The sequence below is a fragment of the Blennius ocellaris genome (assembly GCF_963422515.1).
Source record: "Blennius ocellaris genome assembly, chromosome: 10".
Lineage (NCBI taxonomy): Eukaryota > Metazoa > Chordata > Actinopteri > Blenniiformes > Blenniidae > Blennius > Blennius ocellaris.
In genome coordinates, this window is record NC_137659.1 from 5,664,005 (window position 1) to 5,691,925 (window position 27,921).

General features: G+C 42.6%; 1 protein-coding gene across 1 annotated transcript in view; it reads left to right on the forward strand.

Moving 5' to 3' along the window:
• Nucleotides 1-568: 568 nt before the first annotated feature.
• Nucleotides 569-27,921, forward strand: part of lig1 (ligase I, DNA, ATP-dependent) — a gene marked incomplete at its 3' end in the record, with an annotated part of 52,317 nt that continues 24,964 nt past the window's right edge. The window contains exons 1-17 of the mRNA XM_080502975.1: nucleotides 569-705; nucleotides 1,678-1,740; nucleotides 2,832-3,084; nucleotides 8,657-8,828; nucleotides 10,352-10,489; nucleotides 12,331-12,723; nucleotides 12,894-12,999; nucleotides 16,374-16,460; nucleotides 20,754-20,810; nucleotides 21,526-21,584; nucleotides 22,769-22,882; nucleotides 23,001-23,167; nucleotides 23,588-23,664; nucleotides 23,869-23,960; nucleotides 26,526-26,625; nucleotides 26,860-26,945; nucleotides 27,770-27,885. Of these exons, the coding sequence (XP_080359101.1) occupies nucleotides 689-705; nucleotides 1,678-1,740; nucleotides 2,832-3,084; nucleotides 8,657-8,828; nucleotides 10,352-10,489; nucleotides 12,331-12,723; nucleotides 12,894-12,999; nucleotides 16,374-16,460; nucleotides 20,754-20,810; nucleotides 21,526-21,584; nucleotides 22,769-22,882; nucleotides 23,001-23,167; nucleotides 23,588-23,664; nucleotides 23,869-23,960; nucleotides 26,526-26,625; nucleotides 26,860-26,945; nucleotides 27,770-27,885 (2,097 nt within the window). The 5' untranslated portion in view covers nucleotides 569-688. The remainder of the gene's footprint in view (nucleotides 706-1,677; nucleotides 1,741-2,831; nucleotides 3,085-8,656; nucleotides 8,829-10,351; nucleotides 10,490-12,330; nucleotides 12,724-12,893; nucleotides 13,000-16,373; nucleotides 16,461-20,753; nucleotides 20,811-21,525; nucleotides 21,585-22,768; nucleotides 22,883-23,000; nucleotides 23,168-23,587; nucleotides 23,665-23,868; nucleotides 23,961-26,525; nucleotides 26,626-26,859; nucleotides 26,946-27,769; nucleotides 27,886-27,921) is intronic.

A 27,921-nucleotide genomic window follows, 5' to 3' on the forward strand; every position in this document is an offset into this window, starting at 1 on the left:
TGAGTAAATAAAGCGGCGCACTCAGCTTTCATTATTCAGCTCTTTGACTTGTCTCCCTCTCGTTCTTTAAGGGAATAATAGGAGTTGTATGAATGATGCATTCGAGCTAAAAGTTTCATGACGGACGACCTCGTCATGTCCCTTCAGCTTCAGGACCACTCGGAACACTCGTCACCACGTGCACTGTCTCCTCCCACCCGACAGGGGGCAGCAGCGCCGCCCACGCCACCTTAACCAGACAGCAGCCTTTCCCGGGAGAAACAGAAGGGGGAGAACCATATGCGAATATGTTCCACTCTGACAAGAATTTCTAGTACCGCGGACACGAATCAGATTTTAAGCTTTCGATCATAAATGAATCCATTCACATGATTTGAAATAATGTTTTATCATATATGCATGCCCGTGCATTTCACAAGTATAACGTAGTGGAAACTTTCGAATCTCCGTGCCTTCATTTGAACGGCCCATGTTTTATGTTTAGAGTGGCTCATCTTGTCAGTAAACGATCTTTGTCTTCGAGTCATTTTGGCGCCGAATATTCCAAGTGATTTCACCGTCTTGCAGCGCGGGAGTTGCTGGTTTTTAATGTGCGAGTGTTTGTGGATGAGAAATATCAACCCTGCTTTAATCACGACGCTTATAAACGCGGCACAAGGTGAAAAAAAAACAACCTTTACGAGACAACATGCAGCGGAGCATCGCGTAAGTAACATTATGAAACGAGGAGAAAGTTTGTGTTTACCTTCCTGGTTGGAGCTAGCTTGACAGTGTTTGTTTGTATGCTAGCTTCTCCTACAGTTTAATGGAATAAATGTGACTTAAACGAGGTATAAACCGCAAAGTGTGATGAAAGTATAGCGTTAAGATGAGTTAGTTTGGGACGTGTGTTTTGATGGCAGGCTGGGGCAATAGTATATTGTGATTTTTAGCTTCAGTGTAAAGGCAGCGTGTGTCACTCAAACTACACAATTAGTCACATTATCAGTCTCTCAACACTTCGTGATACAGTCATACAAGCATCAGCTGCGCATTTGTTTAAAACACCTTTTCTATCTGAATAAAGTCAATCAAATCATCAGATTGTGCAACAAAGAAAGTATGTTCACGTTTAACTTACTTTAACATACATACATTTCTCCAGCTATCCATTGGCATTTTCCTCCTTCTAATTTGTTCATTTTTTTGGATCAAATGTATTTTCCACCTTTTCTATTCTTGCCTTGTATTGGATGTACATAGTTTATACGTTGGATTATTCTGATTGATTTTACACATTTTTACATCACATTTTATTTGCACCTCTTGGCGATCAGATAGATAGATATAGATAGATAGATAACTTTATTCATCCCCGAAGGGAAATTGTTTTGTTGCAGCATTCTGGTACCTAGGAATGTTATAAAATCATTTGTGTGTAATTGATTTTATTCTTTTATTCAGTGGATATTTGAGCGTCATTTCAAGTGAGGAGCAACTGTCTCCGACTAGTTAGAAACCTGTTATGTAGCTCATATTCATGGGAAGGTTTTTCTGCATCACTTCAAAATCATTGCACACCTAGAAAAACACATATTATGATATATTTCAGGGTTTTGATAAGCAAATAAAGATCTATCTGCATGTAGATTATGAATCCATGAGATGATAGTAATTGTATGTCTTTTTTTCCACTAGATCATTTTTCCAGCCGAAGAGCAAGGACATTCAGAAAAAGAAGTCAGATGAACTCGTGAAAAAGTAAGATTTTCTGCACTATGCCCAGTTTCTTTCAGATATTCCATTGGAGCGTCCAAACCTGCAGCTCTCCTTTTGTTGGCTTGAATTCTCCAATGAATGAGAGTCAAATTATCGTATTAACATTAACAGATTGATTCATGTTCACTTTGAATATCTTCCTATTGGCGCATAATAGTTTGTCTGCTGATGTGTGGACATGATCTCACATTCAGATTTACCCAGAAGCCCTCCGTTATAGACTGTGGACTTGTTACCTCGACTTATTGAATGTGTTTATCTAAAGTTGACACACCAAAGAAATGTTCAAGAAAAGACGATATATGATGATAAATATGATTTCCGGAGATCCTAAATGAAGATGCTATATTGATTACACTTTCAGTTTATCTGCTGAGGTTAATATTGTGAGTGACATCACTTTAAATGACAGACGTGCGCTATCTGGTCCAATCCGATGTGCTGTTTACGTGGTCTGACCAGATCATGAACAGGGTTACATCTCCTACAACTCAATAGAATGAATGAATTATATTAATAGAATGAACAAAATGTCCACGTAGCCACAGCTAATCTTGCCTCTAAAATTCTAGTAATTGGACAGAAAGACAAACTGAAAAACTCAACCAGCTGAAAATAAAACAACGAGCCAGTCAAAGTGAAGCCCGAGTTCATTTTCAAGCATTTCTTCCTGATGAAAGCCTGCCTACATGCTGGCAGTTCCACCCCCCCCCCCCATTCGCAGGTCTCCATTACAAAGTGAAACTTTTTGTGTCCTGTCGTTAGAATCAAAAGATGCTGGCGTTTCTCATCTCCGTGCTGCTTTGATGATAAGTGTTAATTATCTCCGGACTCCATAAGCTTTAAAGTGTATCTTAAAGCTCACTTTAATTGACTTGCCTTCATGTAATGACGCTCTCATTATTGCTTTGACCTCTCCTTTTAATGGCTCTCACTTCCATTTTATGGGTTTTCATTATTTTATAGCTTTCCGCTGTTGTCTGTGTCGTTTTTCCTAAATTCCCCATTGGGCGCTTTTTGATCTGCGTTGTGTAAATCGGGCGCGGTGCTTTTTTTTTTTTTTTGTGCTGTAGGTCCGTGAAGAGTCCTCTAAAGGTGCAGAATGGCGTTCAGGAGGTGGACTCGCCCATCAAGAAGGTCACCAAGCGCAGCCGTCAAATCCTGGACAGCGACGAGGACGAGGCTCCGGCAGTGAAGGAAAAAGTGGCCCCAAAAGGACCAGTGAACAAGGAAGCCCCCGTGAAAGCGGACAAGGAAGCCCCCGTGAAAGCGGACAAGGAAGCCCCCGTGAAAGCGGACAAGGAAGCCCCCGTGAAAGCGGACAAGGTACAAACTCAGTTTCACACCTTAAAGTTATTTCTCATTAGAAGTAATCAAACTAAATGCAACATTTTCTCAGTTTTCTACTTATTCCCACATCATCATGTACCATTTAATCCAACTGAGAGCTGGAGGCGATCACAGCTGACGAAGACCGGTCGCAAGTTCTTCACAGCACAAATACCGACTGACGCACATTTCGACACTTTATAGTCGCTATTTAGTGTGCGATGCATCAACCACGGAACTTTTTTCGATAACTGCACAATATATCGCACATTTGTAAAAACACACACACACAGTACTTATCGCAAAAGCCTGGCTGAGCTGTAATTTGTTGTGTTTCCATGCATTCATGCTCTCAACTTGTACGTGAAAGAAAATTCCTGTTGATTTGCAAAAATTGGACAATTATAGCATTAAAGACATTTAAGTGAAAATAAACGAGCACTATTATATACAAGAAAAAATCTGCATAGTTCACGTTCACCTCATAACCAATACACAACTATAATGGCCAAAATGTTGATTACTATTATATTCATCAATAGCAAAATCACGATTATTAATTAACGATTATTCATGATGTTAAGGAAAACATATTTTCATTGCACTTTCAATTTTAAATAGATATGTGAACAATTCTTTCAGTTCAAAATGAAACTTAGGTGGTTAAATAAAATGTACTCATTAATAAATGTGCCATTACAGAGTGCAAGCAAATATATTTAAAAAGAGAAGCCTATGCAGAAAAGGCACATACAGATGTGTTCATTGTCTTTGTGGAGTTTTCTCAGGTGGTTGAATAAGTTGCTCTGGCACTCTTTGCATATGGTTTCTTTTTATTCACCATCACTCTCCCCGAATCTCAAAAAAAAACCCCGCCTCCAGACAACAGATGTTGATCCCTTTCGAGGCTCTTGCTCCTCACCTCCAGATGCTGCTGTACGGTCACCTTCTGCTCCCAACATGACATTTCACTCCCTCATCAGGACGCTGTCCCAACAACGTGTGGCTGCCGCTTGTTGGTTCGGTTAGCCGAAGTCGTCAGCCCTACCTGTTTGTAAACATATTTACTACAAATATACAATTACATTGAATATAAATTAAGATTCGGTTTTCATTAAACTAATCACAATCAAAACATAATAGTGCTTTTAATTTTCTACTCCTCCACTGAACTTTGCTCACAGCACCTGGAGAAGTTCCTTTTCAGTTCCCGGGAATAACCGATCATGTACACAAAAACAAGAAACCTCCATCTGGATATAATCAGTAAGAGGATCAGTGACGTGATGCAGGGAACTGATGAGAATGTGTTTCTTGGCACGGTGGAAGGAAAGTTTGAGTCTTTAATGTGAGAGTGACGAATATGCGGAAGGACAGACGACCGATCAGCACAATAGTCTCTGCTTTTCAATGTTGTTCGGTGGATTGAATGGTTGCATTGATTAAACTGACAAGCGGGAGCTGAGTAACGTCTAGAACAGGGGCGGGCAAATGATTCTCTCAAAGGGCCGCATGAAAAATGAGCACGACTATTAAGGGCCGAGACATAAGTTGACTTGAGCTTTGCTCAAAAAGAATGATGTGATAGATAATATATCTTTATTGTCATTGAGACATATACACTATAGGTGCATTCGTGGATGAAATGATCTTTGCAGGAGGCACAACTTGGGCGTTAAAAGGTGTCCTAATAACAAGAACAATGAATAGTGTAAAAACACACATTAAAAGGTGTAGAAACACATTAGAACAGTAATAAATATCCAAGATGCATCATAATACTGAAGCTGGGTACTGAAAAATTATTACGCTGGATTTATTATTGGTAATAATAATCCAAAAATAATAATCTGTTGATAAAAAGACAGGTGTTTTTTTGTTGTTGTTGTTGTTACTGTTGGTCTGTGTCACTTTTTCTTCAGTCTTTCCCAGTCTTTGTGTGGAAATGTAAAAATTTGAAGGTCGTTACGTACAATAATTAAATAACTATATTTTTATGTATTTTATATATATTCTTCCACTGTGAAACACCAGTTTTGTAAGGTAACAATTGACCCAACTAGTAATGTAATAAAGTGAAAAATGTTACCATTTCAGATGTAATGAAGACAATAATAACAGTAAATTTAATTTGAGTCAGGATTTGTCAGTGACACCCCGAGGGTCAGTCACACAGAGCTAAAGGGCCACATGGGGCCCCCTGGCCTTATGATGTCCACGTTGATGGTCATGAATTGCAGGTCGGGTCTCAGTGTTGTGTTTTGTCACTGCTCTTGTTTGAAAAAAACAAAAACGTTTTCTTTAAAATTCTTTAGATTTGCTTGGTGGTTTGTCTGGATAGGAGCCTCTTGCTGGCCGGTTTTATCCCACAGGCCTTATGTTTGACGCCCTAATGTAGAAGCATTATACAGGCATCTCTTTTAGCCTCGGAGACGTGCCAACGTTTCTTTAAGGCGACATTAACCAAATGGCCTCATTAGTAATGGAGCAGGACTTCCTGTGAGTTTATTCAGTCTTCAATCGTATAGTATCTGAAGAACACCTTTGCACAAGGAGAACATGCAAACGTCATCCACTGCGATTGCTACTGGCATTTATTCAAATGTATCCATCCATTCAAAATGTGGCTCCCGGTGGTCGGGAATGCAAAAGATTAGACATTGTGGAAGCTGCTGTGTTGGAATTCAAAACTGAATTCAAAGCTCCAAAACTGAGTTTCCTGCGATGTCTGTCGTAAACCTCAACCCATCGGCTGTAATAATCATCAAGGATGAATCCTAAGTAGCCTCCCCCCCCCCCCCACACACACACACACACAACCCAAAAAGTTATCAGGAAAGTGTGAAACCCATCAAACGTTCAAAATTTGCATGGTAACCCCTAATTAAGGCAAATTAAGTCTATTAGGGCTCCAGTAGGCGTATCGCTGCCTATTGTTTGTTTAGTGACAGGAGAAGCGCGGCCACACAAAGGCACAGTAATTGTACGGTGAATCACGATGCTGAATGCATTTGTCAATAAGCCACGTAATGAAAAAGACCTGATTATCGGCTCTGGCTGTCGTTCAACCACCTGTTGTTTGATAAACACTTCTCTTAACCGCGCTGCTCACTGCAGCTCGTAACATGTCAGCAATTATTCATTATTTCTTCATTGAGGGAAGAGATTATGGTGGATGCATGGCGTGTTTGTCGGTTTGACCTCGCCTTTCATCCTCAATGTCGAGTACATGTTTTTGCAACTAGGCACTAATACACCCACCAATGGCAACAGGGAAGCTCCGCCAGATGTGACTGTCGGGCTGTGAGTAATGAAGATATTTGTTCTTTTCAAGGTGACGATTGACATTATGTTTGGTGTGTTGTTGTTTTTTTTTTGGGGGGGGGGGGATAAATCTGGATCTAACCAGCTGCTGGTGTTACATTATAGATGCATGCCATTATAATAAACCAGCTCTCAACCTTTACACAGTGGTGAACATTTCCCTTCCATTACCTGAATAATTTGTGGAGGATTCTGAACTCCTGCACTGGTGGTGTGTGTCATTTTTCCAGGTTCCCGCCAGCTCTATTAATTAAAAAGTCTGAAAGTGCAGGAATGTGAAGCAACCTTTAAAGGAGTCTCACAGGTCCACTTGTGCATGACTCCTCATGCTTCCTGACAAGTGGGTTGATCCGAGCGTCCCGGGGAGCTCACCAGAGTCCTTCAATGTATTTAAGACTCCCTAAAGTCGCCCCCCTTTCCCTCTTGTAAACACCGTATCGAATCCACGAAGCAGAGACCATCTGTTGAATAGTGTCTGATAACTGGAGGTGTGTTTGGCTTGTCTTTCCTCTGCGGTCGGCTAAAAATCGCACTTCAAGCATCTTTGTGCAGTCGTGTCATTCGAGGCTTTCCTAAAACGCTGCCTGCTTTGTTGAGCTTTTTTTTTTTTTTTTTTTTTTTTTTAAATTATTATTTTAATTCTTCCGCTGTCCCATGTTGACAGGTCATCCAACGACTCTATTTTACATTGAATAAACAAATTAGTTTCCTCTTTACGACAAATTAAAAAAGCAATTACTCCCATTCTCTCCGGCGGAACACACCAGCTCCAGAGTTGCTGATAGAAACAGTCCACGCTCGTCCGTGTGAGATTATTGTTCTGGACAGCTGGTAAATTGTTGCCGTCACGTCCTGCATTTTCAGTATCATCGGTGGATTGGAACAGTCAATATGTACCTCCCCCCAAAAAAATCTCCCTTCAAAACAAATGGGAGTTATATGCTTCTCATGCTCATTACTCAGTTTGTGTCTTAATATATTGATCATAACAATCTGTCATTTTTAATGGTTTAAATTATTGTTATTGGGAAAGCAGTGTTTTTTTTTTTTTATTTTGACATCTCAGCTTTATCATTTTAATTAATTTCATTGCAGCATGATCCAGATCCACTCTCTAAAATATCAGTGTGACCTAAAGATACGAGTATTTCACTTATTTAAAAAAAATTGTTTTTTTTTTTTGGGGGGTGGTATGTTCTGACTAAATTCCCATTTTGACTGAACTTTCCATATAAAATGGCATATTTTATTTCACTGTGTAATTTACAATGACAATAAAGCTCTTGTAATTATAGGATCATGTCATATTCACATCAACATAACGATTAGTCGTCCTGTCGCACTATTTGCTTGTATAAATATAGATTGAGCCTTTTGGGTTTAACATGGAAGGAGCAAAATATGAGGGACGTCAACAAAAGGGGAACGACACACTTAGGCTACAGTGTCCAAAATGTGTGCAAAAATCAAATTTCTGCACAATTTTTGGCGGCAGTAGCAGCGTTGTCGTCTTTCAAAATTTATTTTTGGCTCACTAGGATGTTATTTTGGAAGTTTTGTTAATAAGAATTCCATAAAATGGATTTCAAGTTGACGATCTTATAGGTGAGATTGAGGCTTCAAAGTTGGCTTGTTATTGTAATTCGACCTGTGAGACACACATCAACTTCATTCGTTACCTGGAAGTCAAACCCATTTCTTTTACATTTTGTTTTAAAAAGTAGGCGAGTCTATATTTCAGTCATCCAAAAATACTAAGATTTAGCGTTTACATTAAAATAATTGAAATCAGTGATTATCAATCATTCAAATAATTTATTGAATGATATTTAAAAAAAACCCCAACCTACTTAAAAGTTTCTGCAATAAACCCAAAGTAAGCAGCGGGAGAGAAAGAAATGGTGGAGCGTCAAGTGAATGTCAAAAAGAAAAGAGAGTCTACCAAGAGAGTTACATAGAATATGTCTTCATTCATTGCTGATGCAACGGAACTCCTTTTCATTCGGAGATCTTTTCATTTTGAGTTGAACTTGCGGCTGTGCCTTCAACAGCTTCTTTTCATGTGCCCACCGTAAGAAAATCAATCGCTGAGATGTTTACAGTCCGTCGACCTGCAGAGGCGTGACGCAAGATTTATGTAATAAATGTTTAAAACCAATTTACCTGCTGAAGAACCCCCGAGATGTTGTCCTTAGGCCTTGTTGTCCGCCTCCCCATCACCGGTGGCCTTCCTTGTGTCTTCCAGGATGATGATGATGTGTTTAAGGCTGTCCCTACCCCCTTGTCCCCGCCACCGGCCCCGGCCACGCCGGTAACCCCCGCCACCCCGATGACCCCAGCGTCCTCCGCCTCACCGGGCACCCCCGGAACCCCCAACAGCTCCATCTCCCCCTCCGGCGTCGTCAAACGCAAGACGGGTCAGTATCCGATCGGGAACTAATCCAGCTTTGCTCGTCTCATCTTCATCAACATTTCGAACTTTGACACCAGCGCCAAGCGATTGATGGCTCCGTCGCCTCCAGCTATTTTACTTGATTACTTGTTAGCAGGAGCCTAATGGCTCCAAACACTCATTATTTTTCAATGAGGGGGGTGTAACAAGACATTTATCACCAAACAAACGCAGAGAAGTTTGTTCACCAGTAACAGCTTCAGCGCGCTCCCCACCCTTTTTTTTTTTTTTGTTTTGTTTTTTGTTTTGTTTCATTCATCGCTCAGGTTTTGCAGATTGACAACCTCGACACTGTGCCATGCTGCTCTGTTTGTCATTAATCTCATCTCGAAGCACAAGTGCACTCCCCTTGAGTCTGCAGCCGCATTATTTTCCCGCATGTATTTGCATGGTGATAATAATATTATGACTGCTGCATTGTCTTGCAATGTGCCGTTTCTGCTGACTGGGCACTAATGAAATCAACAGAGCGTGTTGTCCTATTATTGCAGCCGATTGTTGGTGTTTGTGTGTTTTTTTTTTTTTTTCCCCCCTTGTTTCTTTCGCAGCCTTGCGTAGCTTTCTCCAAAAGGAGCATAAACATATGTTGTCTCATGGCAGCCGTTGGTAAACACGTTAAGATAGGGTGCTGGTTTCTTCACTTGCGTGTTTAGTTCCAATAATCTGTGTACAGATGTCTGCGATATGCACGAAAAAAAAAAAGAAAAGCCAAGTGGCTTTTATGCGCATGTATCTGCTGTTTATGTTCATTTTACATGCCACATCAGAAAAGTAGGGATTTAAAAGGAGAATTTAAGCTACTTAGAGCTACCGAGTTTTTCTAGTGCTGCAGCTTTGTTTTCATTTGGGAGGCACCTCCTTTCTCACTTTGTTTCCTTCATCCTACTTCAGCAGCTCGTTCTCTTTTCATCATCCCATTCCCTTTGTGTTTGATGACTGCAGTGTTTGCTTTCAGCAGTGGTGCGTTGCCACAATAAAAAGCCCCGCCGCCATCGCAGCCGGAGAAATCGGCACATTAAAGTAACTCTAATTTCACCAGAAATTGCGTTCCTAATGTGCCGGGTTAATGCTTTCATTATAATATCCAGAAGAAAACCAGCACCAGCAGCTACCTATGCTATAGATCCTCAACAAGGACCAAAACAGGAGCGAGCAACCAAAGTTGCCCTCAGCAACATTGCTGCATAAGGTGACAAAGGAAATTACCCCAGAACTGTAAGGTCCTGTGCCGCATATCTTCCAGGGTGGAATTAATGTCTTCGTCAGCAAAGTATGTATCTGCGATTCTCTTTTCTTTCTCCATTGCCCTACATCGGCGGAGAGATGGCAGACTCGTCCCGTTTTCATCTCAATATTCTCTTTTCTGTTTGATCACGGCATCATTTCTGTTGCGATGCCTCTCTAACGCCCTCTCTTTTTGTTTTTTTTTATTCCCTTTCTTCCACCCCCTTCTCCCGCCTCATTGGCTGTCCTCGCGTGTTTGTGCAGCGAGGAAGATGTTTCCAAAGAGGAAGCTGAATGAGAGCAGGAGCGACGGCGAGAGTCCGAAGGAGGAGACGGGAGCCGAGGCCCAAGAGGAGCGGGGTCAGCAAAACAAGCGTCCCCGTGTGGAGGAGGGCAGCCCAGGTACTCGCAACGCTGCTGGGATAAAGACAAGAGACTCCTGTACAGGATGGGAACATCCTGGTGTTAATCATTTATAGTAGAGGAAACGAGTATTACATCTTCCTCACAACTGTATCCAGCAGGGACGCGCTGTGCTCGATCCCAGGTGGATGTGGGTGAAAGACAAACACAGGATGGGTTGCCAGGTCATCAACAGAAAGACAAACTATAAAACACACCCATTGGCAATTTCAAGTCACCAGTCGACCTCCACTACATGTTTGCAGACTGAGACCCCGTTTTTGCACGACGACGTTTCAAAGTGAAAACGCTCCGTATTTGTGTTCAGAAAAGATTTGCATTCATGCAAGAAAAATTTCAAAATGATGTCTGTTTACACGGAAACGCAGAAAAATATGTAGTTTTCATATGGGGCCACTAGTGGGTCCTGTTGTTGGTTTTTGTTATGTATTCGGATATTCGTATTGACAGACGACCAAGTTGAATCGTTGTTCCAGTCACTGTCAACTATAAAACTACTGAGTCCCAGGAGAATCTGGACCGGGACTCATCACATTCTGGAGGCTGTCATTGTTTGTTCAGTGTCTTGCTCAAGTACACTTCGGCAGGTGGAGATGGGGAATCGAACCTGTAACATTCACATTGAGAGACTATACACAGCGATATACCAGTATCGGTTACACTCCTAAACTGAGAAGAGTTAAGGAGGTTTTCCCTCAAGGCACTCGCAGTATCATCTCGTTTATATGCAAGAATGCACAAATATTCATCCATCACTTCTTTCTTCAAGAGAAAATCCTGGACATTTTTGTTTGCAGCTTCTCAGATTTGTGAGTGCCTTGCTTTATTTATTTGTATTTCTTTTTTAATTGTAAAAAGCCGAATGAGGCTTTCAACACTATCCAATTATAGATGAACGCCGTGGATAGTGAGGTGGTCTGTGAGTTCAACCCTTCTCTCTGGGATTGAGTCTGGGACCACCTCGTTTATACATAAAAAAAAAAAAAGAAAAAGAAAAATCCAATGCAGATTTAAGAACCGGCTTCTTGATCGGACGCAACAGTGCTAAGCACTTCACATCAGTGCCGCTCCACTTCTCAGTCATTGTTTGTGATTATGAAACCCAGTCTGTGTTAATATGCCCCGCGAGTGTGAGCCACAGCCTTCAGTCATTGGCCCGTCGGAGCAGCTGCGGCGCCGGCGTTCTGCGATAAGGCTTCACTTTTGACTCGTGTTCATTTTGTTTGGAGACTTTTAGTCACGACTGAGTCTGACAAACGGCGAACCATCTGCGAGACGTGAGGCAGGGGAGTCGACACCAGCCACTCGTCCCTCTCCCACTTTGTTTTGCCACGGCGTCTCGCTCGGAGCAAAATTCGAGTTTGCTGAGTGTGAAAACAAGCAGTAACTTCAGTTTTCTCCACTCTCAACATCTGCGCCTGCGATTTTTCTTTAATCAGCCGAGGGGGGGAAAAGGCCACGTCTCCCTTTTTCGCTAAAATGATTTGGCTAAGCATCACTCGTGTCGTTTGGATTCGCCACTTCACCAATTTGAACGTGAGAATTAAAGTTTCGTGTGTGGCTCTTCACCGGCTAGGTGTCATGGCCTTGGCACAGCGAGTTTGTCAATAGTAATTTCTCTCCCACTTGGCTCTCCGTGGTGAAAAGGAAACCTCAGAAATATAACCTGCGGCATTTACTGAAGAAGGCTGTTATGTTGAAAACTATCTTCAAACACGGTCTCACAAAAAAAGAAAAAGAAAAGGTGGCCTGCCCTCGGTAAACCTGCTGGCATTTATCTCTTCAATGACTCTATTCCCTTTCTTTCCTACCTTGTGCAGGGAACGCCAACGAAGCCATGGAGGAGGGAGCAAAGGAGGAGAAGGTTGAAAAGGCAGTGACCAAGGCTAACAGCCCAGACGAGGAGGTGGAGAGCCTGAATAAAGGGGAGGGAGAGGAGGCCGCGGAGCAGGTGGCGAGAAAGAGCTCTGATGAGACAGAAAGGAAAGCTGAGGGGGCGGAAAAGAAAAATGAATCCACGGAGAAGACTGATGATGAGACGGGGCTCACCCGTGCCAAGAAGAAGAAGAAGAAGAAGGAGGAGGTGGTGGTTGAAAAGGACACGCGAGACGGTGAAGGGAGCCCAAAAAGTCAAACGGCGAAAAAGCAGCGAGAAGCAAAAGAGCAGAAAGATAAGGAGCCGGCCAAAAAATCCCCTATCAGCAGTTTCTTTGGTGAGGAGGAATTTGCATAGTTCTGTGCTTGCATAAAGAAAACAGGTTCTGTAAATTGTGCTGTGCTTTTATCAGTTCATGAAGATGGAAAAATAATATTCCTGCGTCCCACCTTCTTTGTCCCACCCTCACCTTTCGTCTTCAGTTAATTCACTTATTGCTTTTATTAGCCCCCAGGAAAACGACGGTGAAGACGGAGAATCCGGAAAAGAGCGAAGTGGAGAAGAAAAGCACTGCGAGGAAGAAGTCCGAGGAGGAGAGTACAGACGCCAAAGGGTGAGACGAGTTGAAGGTGCCACGCCTTCCTGTGGGACATTTCCTCTGACCGAGTTGGTGCTGCACCGATAACTCGGGATCACTAATATTTGAGTTATTATTCTTATGACAATCATTTTTTTGTATGAAAGGACTGTCAATGAGTCCACAGTGGAACCTGAATGACTTATTAGTTACAAAAGAATGCATGAAGCATACCTCTGTAACTGATGCATCAGACAATAAACCCTGTGTGGAGAGCGACAGTCGCAGCTGTGTACAAAATATGCAACCAAGAGTTTTAATATTCAAGGCTTTCGTGTCATTCAATGGTAAACATGGAAGCGAGAGCTAATGCCAATCATCAAATAAATGCGATCTGGTTGTGTAAAGTTTTATCTGTTTGATCTATATCATTCAATTAGGGATGCACTGATTCCACATTTTTAAAGGACGAGTTCAAGCACAAGTGCTAATCTTGAACTATTTGCCGGTACGAGTTCTTATTAAATGCTATTAAGCTTAATTTATACTCTATACTCAAAGGCCTCCAACGGTTTTGAAGGCTCCAGTAAACAACTGCGCCCGCAGTACACATAAGACAGTGTATAGTGTCTGTCTACGTGCTGCCTTATGTGTACTGTTGACTGTGTATTGAGGAACCGAACCCGCTGTTAATAATACATGTTTAATATGGAGCATCGATGGTGCGTGAGCCTTGAAACACTTTAGCTTGTAGCATGGAGTACGCCTCAGAGTAAAATTGTCCTGAACCCACTGATGACTAATGACCAACATCCAGTTAACTAGTTGCAAAAAGTCACTCAATTTGCTCCGGTAACAAAGTTTGCTAAACTTGTGATGGAGTTGCTGAATCGGCAGCAATGCTTCATGGTCGTACTGTGGTTACACTGGTTGGTTTTGTTTCTGGCGGTGCAGACACAGCCACCAACCGATGATGATCCTTTTCGAGATGCTGCCTCCTTTTCTCCGAGTGGAGCTCTGAAGTTTGTGCAGTCACTCCTCTGTTGACTCTTTTCCGTCATACACTCAGTGGGGGCCGTAGTACTGGCAGCTCAACGGAGCGCAAACCCTGAAAGTCCCTGATTTGATATTCAGTGAAACCTCGCAAACAAACAGATGAGTCGAGTTCATCCGAGCTCCTCCGCTGATGAAGCCCGTGCATGGGAGCTGCTGACAGTCATCTAAATTCCCTTCTTCACTGATTACAATTTCAGTAATAATTCATTCAAGTATATATGCCATGTTGACAAAAAAAAACAAGAGAGGCGCAGCAGCGCTCCTCCAAAAGCAGAAGAGGAAACTATTATGCAGCTGCAGCTGAGCGAGCAGGCAGTATTATCATCATCTGTGTGTTTTGGAGCGAAGTTCGGTTTTAATTATCTCCGAGCACACTCTCAGCCAAGACTTGAGTTGTAGCCAGAACAGGTGAAAGCGCACGCACACACACACACACACACAGACACACACACACAAAGTCTAAATGAGCTAATGTCAGACTTGCAGCAAATCTTTTGACATTTGGTGTCAGAGAAATCAGATTTTCTGTGGAATTTCAAGGCGAAAACTCATGACAATATCTGTAATAATCTGCTTATTGAGGCTGATACAAGAATGAAGCAAAGAAGAATCTCCTGAATTTATATTTGGAGTGTGAAAGCAAGGCCAGACCCTATTTAGTTTATGTCAAGAACTTGGTTGGCAACTTTAGAACAAGTTTTCTGTATATTTATATAATATTTGGTTTTGAGGAAGGTGGCTTATAGGTCTGACTTCCCCAAATCTGTCAAAAAGTCAACCTTTTTTTTAAAGATCTGTGACTCAGTATGCCGAAGCTTTGGCTTTGTTCACACAACGTTTTCAAGTCTGATTTTAGGCGGTCCTCGGAGCCGCTGAAAAAGCAATTTTCTGAAATTGCTTGGGCTTCATCCCTATTTAAACACATGCCCACCACAGCCGTAGTAAATAATTCTTCTGCACCTGCGCAAGTTGAGATACAATAACAATAATGGCGGCATCTTTTCCCGCGGTTGTTTTCACCAACCTCACACTAACGTAAAGCAGCAAAACATCACTGAATGGCTTCTTTGAAAGGGAGGACTAATGAGACAACGGAATTAGGACTTCAGGTGATTCACATGCTTCCAATCCACTTTGTGTGATCTGTGAAGACTAATTATGCAATGAAACCCTCAAAACTGCTTTACCACCAGGAGACTAAAGTGGAAATGCAAAATTTTGGAAACACTCCCAATTCCGTCTCTTTGTAAATGGACAATAACAACAATGTTATTTGGATTCATGCCTCCATAGTGGCATGAATCCACAGCCATCCAAGTTGTATGCATTTAACCGACATGGAGACTAGGACCTGTCGGTATCGAACCTGTGACACTCCATTCCAAATCCAAGTCTCTAATCTCCAGGCCAACACTGCTCGAGATCATTCTTGATTCATATTGTCTTCCCACAAGGAAATTAGATTTTACATGTGTTTTATCAGCATCACTTGGGGGAAAAAAAATACCCAAATTAATCAAGCAGGGATTTCTTCCTTCTGTGTCATGAAGAGTGACGCATCATTGTTCTTAAGAGCTTTTTCTTCTCTTCATACATCAGGACCGTGGAAATAACCAGATGGTTTAAGGAAAACGAAGGCAGCTGTTGCAGCAGCTCTGGTGCTTTAAGCCAATCGGTGTCTCTGCTCATTAATATTCCCATTACCTTCACGTTATCGCCGTCCCGCTTGCGTAACACAGTGCTTTTCATTACACTGTAAATAAACCAGCTTGTCACTTTGAGGTCACGTTAACTATTCCAGCCGCCAACTATTTTTAGCCTCCGAACGGAAGGAAAATGCATTTTTCATCCCGCTTTTAATTTTTTTCACCGCTGCCTCGTGTGCGACGGCGAAGGAGTGACGGGCATGCATACAAAAGAAAGTTCACAGCTGTACCTCTTCTCCGCGCAGTTCAGACCGGGGACGATTTCTCAAAGGCGTGATACCTCAAAAACAAAAACTGTAAACTGTCCCAATCTGACTTTTCTCAGAAGCATAAATAATTCTGATGTCGCTGATGTTGGAAAGACTTTCTAATTAAAAGTACTGAGCTTTTTTTTTTTTTTTTTCCCCTCAGTGTGTTTCTCCTTTGCAGTGAACTTTGCAGCTTCTTCTTGTATAAGAAAACCAGGAAAAGTTGCACAAAATCTCCCCAAAGAGTGATTATATTTCAAAGCGTCTCATTGTTATGATAATAATGCGGACGACTCTGTGCCTACAAAGAAACCGGAGCCGGAGCCGGCGCCGTCGGTGACTGCAACAGCTGTCACCATCGTTTAATAAGACACTAATTCATTTTTCTTCTCTCTCGCAGCGAGTCCGCCTCGGGACAAACCGACTACAATCCATCCAGGAACAACTACCATCCCGTGGACCACGCCTGCTGGAAGCACGGGCAGAAGTAAGTCACGCATGCTCCTCTTCTCATCATCGGGCCTTTTAGAATAGAAAGGATGAGTCCTTGTCTCTTTCAGAGTGTTCTTTCTGAATCCCCCCGACCAAAGATCCGTTAGTATTAGTTTGTTCATCTCATAACTTTTCAAGGGAATCGTGTGTTGGCACCGACAGCCTAACGAGGAACTTATGGAAGGAACCTGTTAATCACGTAGATAAACGTCTGTGTCGCAGCCAAAGAGCTTTAGTCAGTGTCATGTTGGCTCCAACTCGGCAGGGGGTAATTATATGTCTTGAGGGGGCAACATAGAATAACTCTTATTTATCATAGAGGGAAAATATACAACACAAAGTGTTTAACATGATAAAGATGTAATGTGATTTCTTTGTATCGCAATCAGGTTGTGTAATATGCAACCAGAGAAGGGCCGAGCAATCATTTCTCCTCAATTCTGCCTAATATGGATGCATCTCTTAGTGTATTTTTATCGCCGCCGAATGCTTAATACACCACCTTGTGGCACAAACTTGTTTTGCAGCTGCTTTTTTTGTGTAGCAGTGTTTAAGTGTAAATGGGTAAACCTTCCTTGTGTTTTGGGTGTCTGTTTACACAACAACGGTGTTTGGAGCAACTGTGAATGCAATGTTTTGAAAACGCTTTTGAAAACCATCCCCATGGAAACGAGGGAAAATGCCACTTTTCTGAAATGCTGCTACTGCGCATTCGCACCATGATTTTAATAAATGGATTTTCTGCACATGCGCGAGTCGATGGACAATAACAAAATTGTTGGACTTCAGAGTGGCAATTCGGGCCCGACAATCAATCGGCTGGTTATCGCCATGAGAGAATTTGGAATCGGCCAAATGTCGGCTAATGTCCATGCTTATTTGTCACTTGTATATTTGCAAAGATTATGTTGCTTTTCTTATCTCCTTGTGTTTCATATCCAGTCGATGACACTCAGAATCTTTTCATGCCAAACTCCAGTCACCCGATAGCAGAGGGAAGTAGTAAAGCGTGAAAAGCCGAATGTAAAGTATCCTGTCACAATATTGCGATTTTGGTGCTCAGAAGCTTAAAACCTTCACTGGCAAGGAAAGTAATTGCAACCGTTTACAGACTTAGAAGACTGTGAGTGAGCATTATTTTCTTTTTAAATCTGCTTGTTCTCCATCTGTGCTTTTATTACTGCTGCCACATTTACGTTGACGCGTTACCCCGGCATTGAAATCGGCCAATTTGTCGGAATTGGCATCGATCCCAAAAAAGTCCAGATTGTTCATGCCCTAATGGCAATACTGCCCGTCCATATTCTCCTGGAATTATGGGACGTTATGTTTATAGAGTTTTGTTTTCTCTTGTATAGCGTATGGTTTCATTACAAAAGCAACCAACTGCACCCGCTTACATGAAAACTACTTTATTTTCAGTTTTCCTGCCTTTTCCGAGGAAATGGACATCGTTTTCAAAATGGTGCCGCGTAAATCTGAAACTTTTCTGAAACAGAAATGCAAAAACTATGCGTTTTTAATTAAAACTTTGTGTTAACGGGGCCGCAGTTGTGTTTGTATACCAGCAGCACGGCATCAATTTGTTTTTGTACTGATAGAAAGTCTGATTTTACTTTCCATTCAGTCACACTGAAGGAAAATATAACAAATTGTACCTTATTAAAGCTTCAAACAGGAACTAGAAGTCTCACAATGCCTCATCCATCATATTCTTCATAGTTTCCTGTTCATATTGTTGCTGGTGTTGCCGCTGTATTGTCCTTTGGGGCCTTTCAGGTACTCAGGCTTCCTTTCACAAATAAAAACATGCTCGCTGGGCTATTTGCTGATTCTAAATTGCCCCGGATTGTGTGTCTTAGCATGTCTGTGCATAAGTGAATGTGTAAACGTGCGGACTGGACCAATCGCAGAGCGGCTGCTGAGATGAGCTCCAGCTCCCATTTAGCCTGAACTGGACATCACAGGCAGAGAAGATGGATGGATGGCATATTGCTCCTGCCCTCCTAAATGTCTTTAAAATGATTTATATCCACATAACCCCCTTCTGCCCACCGTTTGAACAGACACGGGAGGAAAAAGAAGCAGTGAGGGAGAAAGTTCTTATGGTGATGAGCTATTCTCAGCATCTGGGTGAAATTGTGATCCGGAGGATTACCAAGATATATTAAGTTTTTTTTTTTTTTTTTTTTTTTTTTTAAAGCCCTCAGAAGAGTGTGAGATTTTCTCAGCCCTGATACAATTCACATTTTTCAATAATGCATCATTGGATGAAAAGATCAGTGAAGTTTTTGGATTATGGGAACCAAGCCGTTGCTTTAGCCAGGCTTAGTGTATTTCTCTTCCATTTTTTTTTTCTTCCTTCAAGCTGTTGAGTATAATATAATCCCAAAGTAAATCTAAAAATCACCGCCTGCCCAGGTAGCGTTGACAGACTTCATCAGGATGCCCTGTGATTGATCATGATGGATTATTCCTTGCTGGATAATTGCAAGGCTCGAGATTCCTGTGTGGACAGGAAGTGCAATCGAACGTCAAGCTTTTTTTTCTTCTTCTTCTTCTTCTTCTTCTTCTAACTTTCACCCCCACTTGAGGCTGTCACGCAAAGACAAAACGAATCTACCCACTAAACAGGGTAGATTGGAGACGTTGGGCAGCAGACATGACAGTTGCCATTGTTTAAGTGGATTTTGTTATTTCCCCTTTCAGCTAAACTCAAATCAACAGCAGCCGATTTCTTTCCCCCCTCCTTTGAGTTATACATTAAGAAACTCTTGAAAGAATAAAACTTTCATGCCCAGGAAGTGCTCTGACTTCGTAATGGAAAATCATGGAAAAATCATGGATTTTTTTTTACATCAAGGCTGTAATGACGGCTTCCTGCTTATTACAGCTTGTGCTGAGGTCAACCACCTTTTGAAAGTGCACAGTAAATATTGATCATTTTATTAATCTGACTCGCTCTGCAAATGTGGGCGATTTGACTGCTTTGAGTTATCATTAGACTGCTGCCTCCGCAACCCACCCCCTTAATAAGCAGTGGACGATGGATGGATGAAGAGAGTTATCATGCAGCCATGTGTCGATGCTTCCTTCCTTCCTTCCCTCCTTCCCTCCCTCGTACCTGAAGCTGATCCTGGGCAAATGCAGGGTAAACCTTGGATTGGGCAGTTCATGATGGGCCATAACAATCACAAAGAGTCATGAATTCACCTTGGGCTAATGTTTTTTGCCTGTGAGAGAAAATTATCCCATTATACCAGAGGTCTGCAGCCCCCCCCTGAACAATATATGGAAATTATATGCGTTTAGCTCAACTTATACTCTTGCACACATTTTTGAAATGACGGAATTCATATAATTTGTTAATATTTGTATAAAATGGTAAAAGAGTTAAAATAGTTTTTTTTCTTCTTTTTTTTTTAATGGCTTGAACAGTTACATTTTTTAGCATAGTTTGAACCACTTGAGGTAAAAAAGAAAAATAACCACAATGTTATTAAAGGTTAAAATGGCTCTGAAAAAACCCCCAAACCGTACAACAATGAAAACGATACTGCCCCTGTTTATATAACATGAGACAGTGGAAACCGATTGTTTTTCTCATTTTCGTTTCAGAAAAGTGTTGCGTTTGTCCGGCAATGTTTTGAAAACGTTGTCCACTTCCACAGAAACGGGTGTAATTTCACGAGTTTGTATGTCTTCCCACTGTCTCAGAGTTTGGAATCGGAACAGGGGGAATTGTCCGTCTGCGAGGCGGGGCTGCCTAACCGCTACCCCGCATCGCTGCTTTAGTTTTCAGAGATCACTGAATAAACCTTTGTACATCAGTACATCAGTGTACATTCGGAACAAAACCCATCTGAGATTTGAAAAAAAATGTTGAGTTGATTTATTTCCAAGTCTAATATATGAAGCAGATTTTAAAATCCCACAGCTCACAGAGCCCCCCCCCCCAACTCCCCACAAAAAAAAAAGAACCCCTTCAGGATGCTTTTGTTCTCCGCTTACTGTTCCGCTGCTTTTTCTTGTCCCGCCATATGGAGCGTAGTAAATTTACTATTTGTTCTCCCATGTGGAAAAACTCGTCGAGAGTGCGTTCTCAACATGGCATCTGTAACCTCCGTCCTCCACGCGGCGTCGCTAACCCCCGAATCAAAGCCGCTCTCACTGTTGCGCTAATTGCTCGTCGCTCCAAACTGCCGAGTCGGCTAAACGCCGTGAACGTGTAAATGTGTTGGCGCCGATTTATTCACCCGTCTAACTCGACGCTCATCGCCCCCTCCAGAGTGCCGTACTTGGCGGTGGCCCGCACCTTTGAGAAGATTGAAGAGGACTCTGGCAGGTAAGCGCACCATATGGGCGGCGGCTCTTTTGAATCCCAGGGGGAGGTAAACGCTGTTCAGGAGGAAGTGATTGCAAGGCTTTCAAAAGGATTTATACACAGCCAGGCATTTTTACAAAAAGATTACAACCCAGGCTACCTGCTGGGAATTTCTGGGATAAAATTAGAGGAGTGTGTTCCAGGCAGGCAAAGTGAGACAATTGGATTATTATTATTTTTCTTTTTTTTTCCAAGGGTAGTGCTTGAAACAAGAAGAATTTAAACAAATGGGAAAACCTTCAAGGAACACTTGTGTTTTTCACGATTTCCCCCATATTTAAGTTTGAATTTTTTCCCCAACACATTTGGAAGCCTTGATGATGGGAATATAATGTCTGGGAGCCGAAGAGAAATGTATGAATTCATGTTGATTGTTCGCTTTGGGGAATCCCAATCACACGTTTTAAATCACGACTTGTAACTCGAGTCTGCCAACATGCTCTTTTTTTTTTTTTTTTTTCAATATTTAAGGGAAATGATCCTTCAACTACCCATCATTATCCAATGTATGGCATTTTCCGAAAGTGAGCTGCTTCATCCGCCTCTCCAGCTCCCATTTCCGATTAAAACCTCCAGACAGAACTCATTTGACCTCTCCGCTGAATTTATTGGACGGCCTTAAAACTCGTTTAAGTCATCCTCCTTGTCTCAAAGCAATCCCGCTGTTATTTCCCAGGCTGAGAAACATCGAGACGCTGTCGAACCTGTTTCGCTCCGTGCTGCTGCTCTCTCCAGGTAAATGCTGTTTTATCTCTCCCATAATGCACGGCGACGCGGGCCGCCGGCTGCCAGCCGCTCCGTCACGCACACGACGATGAAGCCAGGTTGCACATAAAAGCGGGAGGACAAGTCGCTGCGTTGATGTGTTTTTGTCTCTGTACCTGTGGGACCGTGTGCATGTGCGTGTTGGACTCTTTCCATATTTACATGTATTTGGTTGTCTGTTTTGTTTGCTTGACTTTGTCTGTATGTGATTTCCTTTTTGAGTCCCTGAAAGTGTTTTTCAGTTCGTGTGTTTCTATTTGTGTGTGTGTGTGTTGGGGTTGTGCGAGTGTGGCGGTGTGTTTGAGTGTGTATTTCCACTTGTATGGACGTATCTGAATGCTTCTTTTTTATTCCTTGCATGTGTAAATCAATTGGCGTGCCCATGTCTGAATGCCTTACTTCACGATTGCGTGTGCGTGCGTGTGCGTGCGTGTGCATGCGTGTGTGTGGGGTTTTAGGTACCTGAAAATCTGTGTTTCAGTACACATTTGTGTGTGTTTGTCTGTGTATCTCTATTTATATACTGATGTCTGAGTGTGTTTGACTCAGTGTGTTGACTGATGTGTGTGCTGTGTGTTTCTATTCCTGTGTTACATGTCAGTGTTTGCACTCTCGTGGATGCTTGGCTGTGTGTTTCTGTTTGTGTACTTGTGTCTGACTGCGTTTGAGTCCGTGTGTACTTCCATTTGTATGCGTGTGTCTCGAACGCCTCTGTGCTCGACTCCATGTTTTATAACTCGTGACGTTATTTTCGTCAGACGTGTCTGAATCAGCCGCTTTGTGTGTGTGTGTGTGTTTGCCTGTGTTTCGATTTGTGTGTGTTTGAAGTTGTTTTTAAAAAAAATGTATTTATCTGTGTGTGATTGTTTCTTTGTGTTTGTGTCATACTTCTCGGCTCCATCAATGTGCTTGCGTCTCCGTCTATGCGTCTCTGAGCTCGTATGCATCATCTCTGTCGATTGTCTGCGTGAAGCTTTTCTCTGTGTGTTTGAAGCGTGACTGTGGCCGTCTCGGCGTGCGCAGTGCTGCGTGCGGCCGTGTCTGTTTTTATTTGCGCGCCTGTGCTTTTTCGGAGCCCGGCCTGTCTGTTTGAATCTGTGTGTCTGTGTATTGTGGGTAATAAAAGGCGTGCGTGCGTGTGCTCCTTTTCCCAGACGACCTGCTGTGCTGTGTATACCTGTGTTTGAACCAGCTGGGCCCGGCGTACCTCGGCATGGAGCTCGGTGTCGGGGAGACGGTGCTGATGAAAGCCGTCGCTCAAGCGACTGGTAATGGACACACACGCGCGTTGCACCCAAACACTGGCCCACGTGGCTAATGCCGCCCATTTCCGCTCATCAGACCGGCGCCGCGGCCGCTTATTTACCGTCTCGCTCTTGTTTCCAGGGCGACAATTGGACAAAATCAAAGCGGAGGCGCAGGAGAAGGGAGACCTGGGCCTCGTGGCCGAGAGCTCCCGTAGCAACCAGCGCATGATGTTTCAGCCCGCCAGCCTGACAGCAGGGGGCGTGTTCAGGAAATTGAAGGAAATTGCCAGCATGAGTGGGAACTCGGTGAGCCACGGAATAACGTTTTCATTGGCGGGGCTCGGGCAGGAGCAGGCTTGGGGGGAAAATATTGTTTCCCTCGATTTGCCTGGCAGAATTGAGTTCAGCGGGGGAAAAAGAAATGTTAATGCAATTGTGTATCGAACAAGACATTATTAGTTTATTTGTGGACTTCAGTGGGAAGAGGTTAATTTTTTCAGCCTTGTAGTAACCCACCTTGAATCTCCCGTGCAATTAGTTTCACTTTCCTTCTCTACTGCTGCAGAGGGTTGTTTTTTTGTTGTTGTTTTTTTTTTCCCCCTCTCTATCTTCATACATTCTGAATTGAACATGGAGTTTGTACTCGCTGGTGACCCCAGTCTTTTTTGCATTCTGTCTCTTCTCGCTCTTCTTCTGTGAATCTCAATTTCCTCCTGCCTGCCTCAGGCCATGAATAAGAAAATCGACATCATCAAAGGCCTCTTTGTGGCATGCCGCTTTTCAGAGGCCCGCTACATAGTCAGGTAAAATAAGACTCTCTCTTATACACACACATGCACGCACACACACACTGCGGTTTGTGTGACCACAGGCATCTACATGTTTATAGTCACGCAACACAATTTCCAGCAACTTCAAACCTTCTCATACACACGTGTTGGAAGTGTGTGACGCTCATTGCGGCGTCGGCACCGACTCACGGTTGATCCGGTGCTTTTGATTGACAGGTCTCTGGCTGGGAAGCTAAGGATCGGTCTCGCTGAACAGAGCGTCCTCTCAGCGTTGAGCCAGGCCGTCTGTTTGACTCCACCCGGGCAAGGTAATTTCGAAAACATAGGCGTGCTGTAATTATTCCCACTGTTCGCGCTTGACATTAAAGTAGCCCTCCCTAATGGTCTATCAGCGTGAGTGATAGGTGGGTCCAACGGTGTGACTCCCAATTTTCTCCCACATTGTTTGCGATCTCTTGTAGGGGGATTGTAACACAACACCCTTGACAAATTTACAGCAGGGAGGCTAAATATGCGAATAACTCTGAACACGGCCGAATGTGTCGCAACACGGGTTTCCAGTGTGACTACGCAGCGCTGGTTCTAATAAAATCTTGATTCCATATCAGATTGTATGAAATGAGTTGGAGGCATGTCGCATTGTGCAGTGAATGTGTGGTGAATAGTGGCACTCCACTGCAAATAGTCACACCGTCAGCCCGTGTCATCCATCTGTGGCTTTTTGTATTATGAAACTGCAGCAAAGGATAAACAACATTAAGCACAAGATGAAAGGAGGAGAGTTGTAACTATTGCGGGGGGGGGGTAAAAAGTGTTTTTCTCATAGTCAAGTTTATTTCAAAATTGGACTTTGTGTAGTAAGTGTCATTTGAATGTGCGCCAGTTGTTTTGTAGATTAATTTTGGGGACAGAGCTCCATTAAGTCAATTGTAAATATGTCTTCTGTAGACAGTGAGATTTTGTCTCCGACAGAAGAAAAGGCAATTGAAAAGATATCTTTGATTGTGTTATGTCGAACAGTATAATACATTCCCAAGGAGGTAAAATTCACTTCCATACTAACTTTTGTGCCACCACATAAATGCTACACAAACAACTCATTTTCTTTTTTCGCTTTAATTGCTTATTTCCTGAAGCAGCAGCAGCAAGCAGCGTGTGTAGATGACTGAGATGCCCACACTTTTTTGTTGTTTGCAAGCTACTTTAATCATAATAATATTAAAGTTATATAAATAGTCATATTCCTAGTTCCTGAATCCGAGATGTTCTGTTCATTTATAAATCGAGCAAACAGAAACCCGACAGGCCTATTAGCTAATTAAAAATAGATTTACAGAGTGTTTAGCTATTTGCTCGCTGCTCGTTTGAAACACTCTGTTGCTGTGTGGCTTTCAGGAGATTAAATATTCAAACAGAACTTCCCGAACCGTCGACTTTTAACATCCTAATAAACTCACGAGACAAGGATGGAAACAGGACGGCTTTCTTGCAAGGACGACTGCACTTTTAACATCTTGAAGAAGCTGCAACTATAGACGACATTGCTAATTGGTGAACAGTTGCCATGGAAACCATAACATCAAAAATACTTCAACGCGATTCAATACCGTTTTCATTTCACGTTCACGCTCCACCATAAACCACACAACACGTCGTTGACGGATTTATCGTCATCACTTTTTGACTCCGTCTCCGTGTCAGTTTTTTTTAACGCTACAAATTCTTCCTATACGGCTCTTCACGTTTGCCGAAGTTCCCTTTACCTCGGATTCAATGGAGCCACATCAAGCAGTCAAACCTCTACACAAGTTTAAGAAGTTGACGTTGCACAGGCGTGTCAAACATGAAGCTTGTGGGCCAAAACTGGCCCACGTAATGACCTAGCATATTGTTTAAATGTCAAATAACATGTTTACTCAAATGCTTCTATAAAAGTGACCATTATTTTTTGAAAACCGCTCCGACAAGTCCAAGTTGCTCAGTAGTTTGATAAATTTACTCATATGTATTTGAAATGAATCTACAAACCTGGAAGGGAAGGGTGTTAAAGTTGGTGATAGTTTGATTTATTTATAAATCACTTGTTAAGTTGGTGTTAAAACATTCTTCGCTTTCATCAAGAGCACCGCTCTGACACTGGCAAGACTTGCATCGTTTAGCACGTTAGGAGAACCAATTTACGGCCACACGCTCCATCAAAGGTATGAAAAAAACATTTTAGAGTCGGTGGCCCAGAGGAGGAGGTGGTTTTGACAGCTCGCGTCTCGCCGCTTCCTTTTAGTTCTGATCTGACCTGATTCGCCACCAGCACAGACACCAAATTAAATCCAAAGTTATTAATATGCGTTGCTTAGTCACGGCTGGAGGTGAGCTTTAATAAGAGTCAATTAGACCAGAGGCTCTGTGGGAAAATTTGCATTGATCTGTGTGGTGTGGTCAGGAAATGTTTTTCTTAGCGGTTTTTTTGTATATTTATTTAACCATTATTTAATCAGGCAGGTCAGCTCGGAGTATATTTTTTAATACTTATGTGGGTACATTGTAATGAATAATTAATAAGAATCATTTATAATTAAGTCATATTTTAAATGCATCGTAATTATTAATGTTGGATGTGAAAAATGTTTTTTTGGAGGGCAATTTCAAGTATGGAGATGGTGAAATTACATCATCAGGTAAAGTGCTCGTTTAAAAAGCAAAAAGCACTGAAGTAGAGCTATACACTAGTAATTCCTGTAAGTCTTGTGTATTTCTCACGCAGACTTTGAAGTGCCTGTGAACTTCCATCCGGCAAATATTCAGCCATACAAATGTTCAAACACTTACACAGATCTGTTTGAAATGTATTTTTTCCCCCCTCTCCTTCCTTATAGGTTTCCCTCCCGCTGAGATCGACGCAGGGAAGGGAAGAGCAGGCGAGAGCAGGCGGGCCTGGCTCGAAGAGAAGAGCCTAATTCTCAAACAGACTTACTGGTAACCGAAGCCTAAACAAACCCCCTGGTTCCTCCTGGAGTCTCCCCTCGGCTCTGCGACAGTACTTCATCCCCCCCCCCCCCCTTCCTTAAGCCCAAGTCTCTCTTTCCCCCTCACTTTCTTTTCTGGCAGATATTGATTCCCTCTTTTTTTTAGTTTTTTTTTTTGTGCTCAACTCTTTTTGTTTTCCTTCCCAAACACCCTGCCTGCTCACTCTTCGCCTCTCCCATCCAGCGAGATGCCCAATTACGACATCCTCATCCCCGTCCTGCTAAAGGAGGGCATAGACCAGCTGCCCAATCACTGCAAGCTCACTCCAGGTAAGCACTTCATCAATACTCAGGGGGGGGGAAAGGTGAGAAAAACCCCAACACCGCACATCAGAGGAGGCGACTCGGTTGTTTTAGTTGAGTCATTTATCACTGAGAGATAAAAGATCTGGCTAAATTCGGGATTATCTCCTAATTATGCTGTTGTCAGGACATTTGTGATAAGGAGCCTTGGCACTCAGGTAGGAAAACTAATACCAGCCGCCATCTGAATGGACTAAATTGGGAAGCTAAATTGGCCGTAGCTGGTCAGATCGACAAATCTCACTGCTTTTTTGGCAGGTAAACAGTCGTTACTCAGAGTTCCACTCCGTTCCGAATGGTGAGGTAGTTAAAAAAAAAACTCTGAATTTTTTTCTTTTTCTTTTTTCGTGATAGCCGCGGCCAATTTGGACAAAATGTATTAGTCCTCTGGAATGGGAGTTTTCTTTCTCTGTAAGCTTTAATTAAAGGAATTTGTTGGGTGTATGTTCTTATATCTCCCCTCCGCTGCTTTTGAAGCTTAACTTATCAGCGCAGCTCGAGGGGATATGAGTCAGACAACTTTAATATTAAAGCCAAATGAGACAACAAACAAACAAACAAATTTCAACTCCGCTTTTGCCGCTGAAAACCGTTGTGGGTGTGATGCTGATTTGTCATGTAGGAATGTGTCATTGATGCTAATTTAACAGCTTCTGAGCTGATGTTTTTAAATTCCTCTTTGCAAACTGATCTGAGATCTGCTCCCGTTCGCTTTCCCGGGCCGGCCCAGTTGGTTACTTTTCGGAAACACGCACGAGTTGGAGTTTCCATGTTTCCTCCTCCTCCTCCAGGTGTACCGCTGAGGCCCATGTTGGCTCATCCCACCAAGGGCGTCGGCGAGGTGATGAAGAGGTTCGACGAAGCCGCGTTCACCTGCGAGTACAAGTACGACGGCGAGCGCGCGCAGGTGCGTGCGTGCCGTCTGCTTTCCCAGCAAACATGT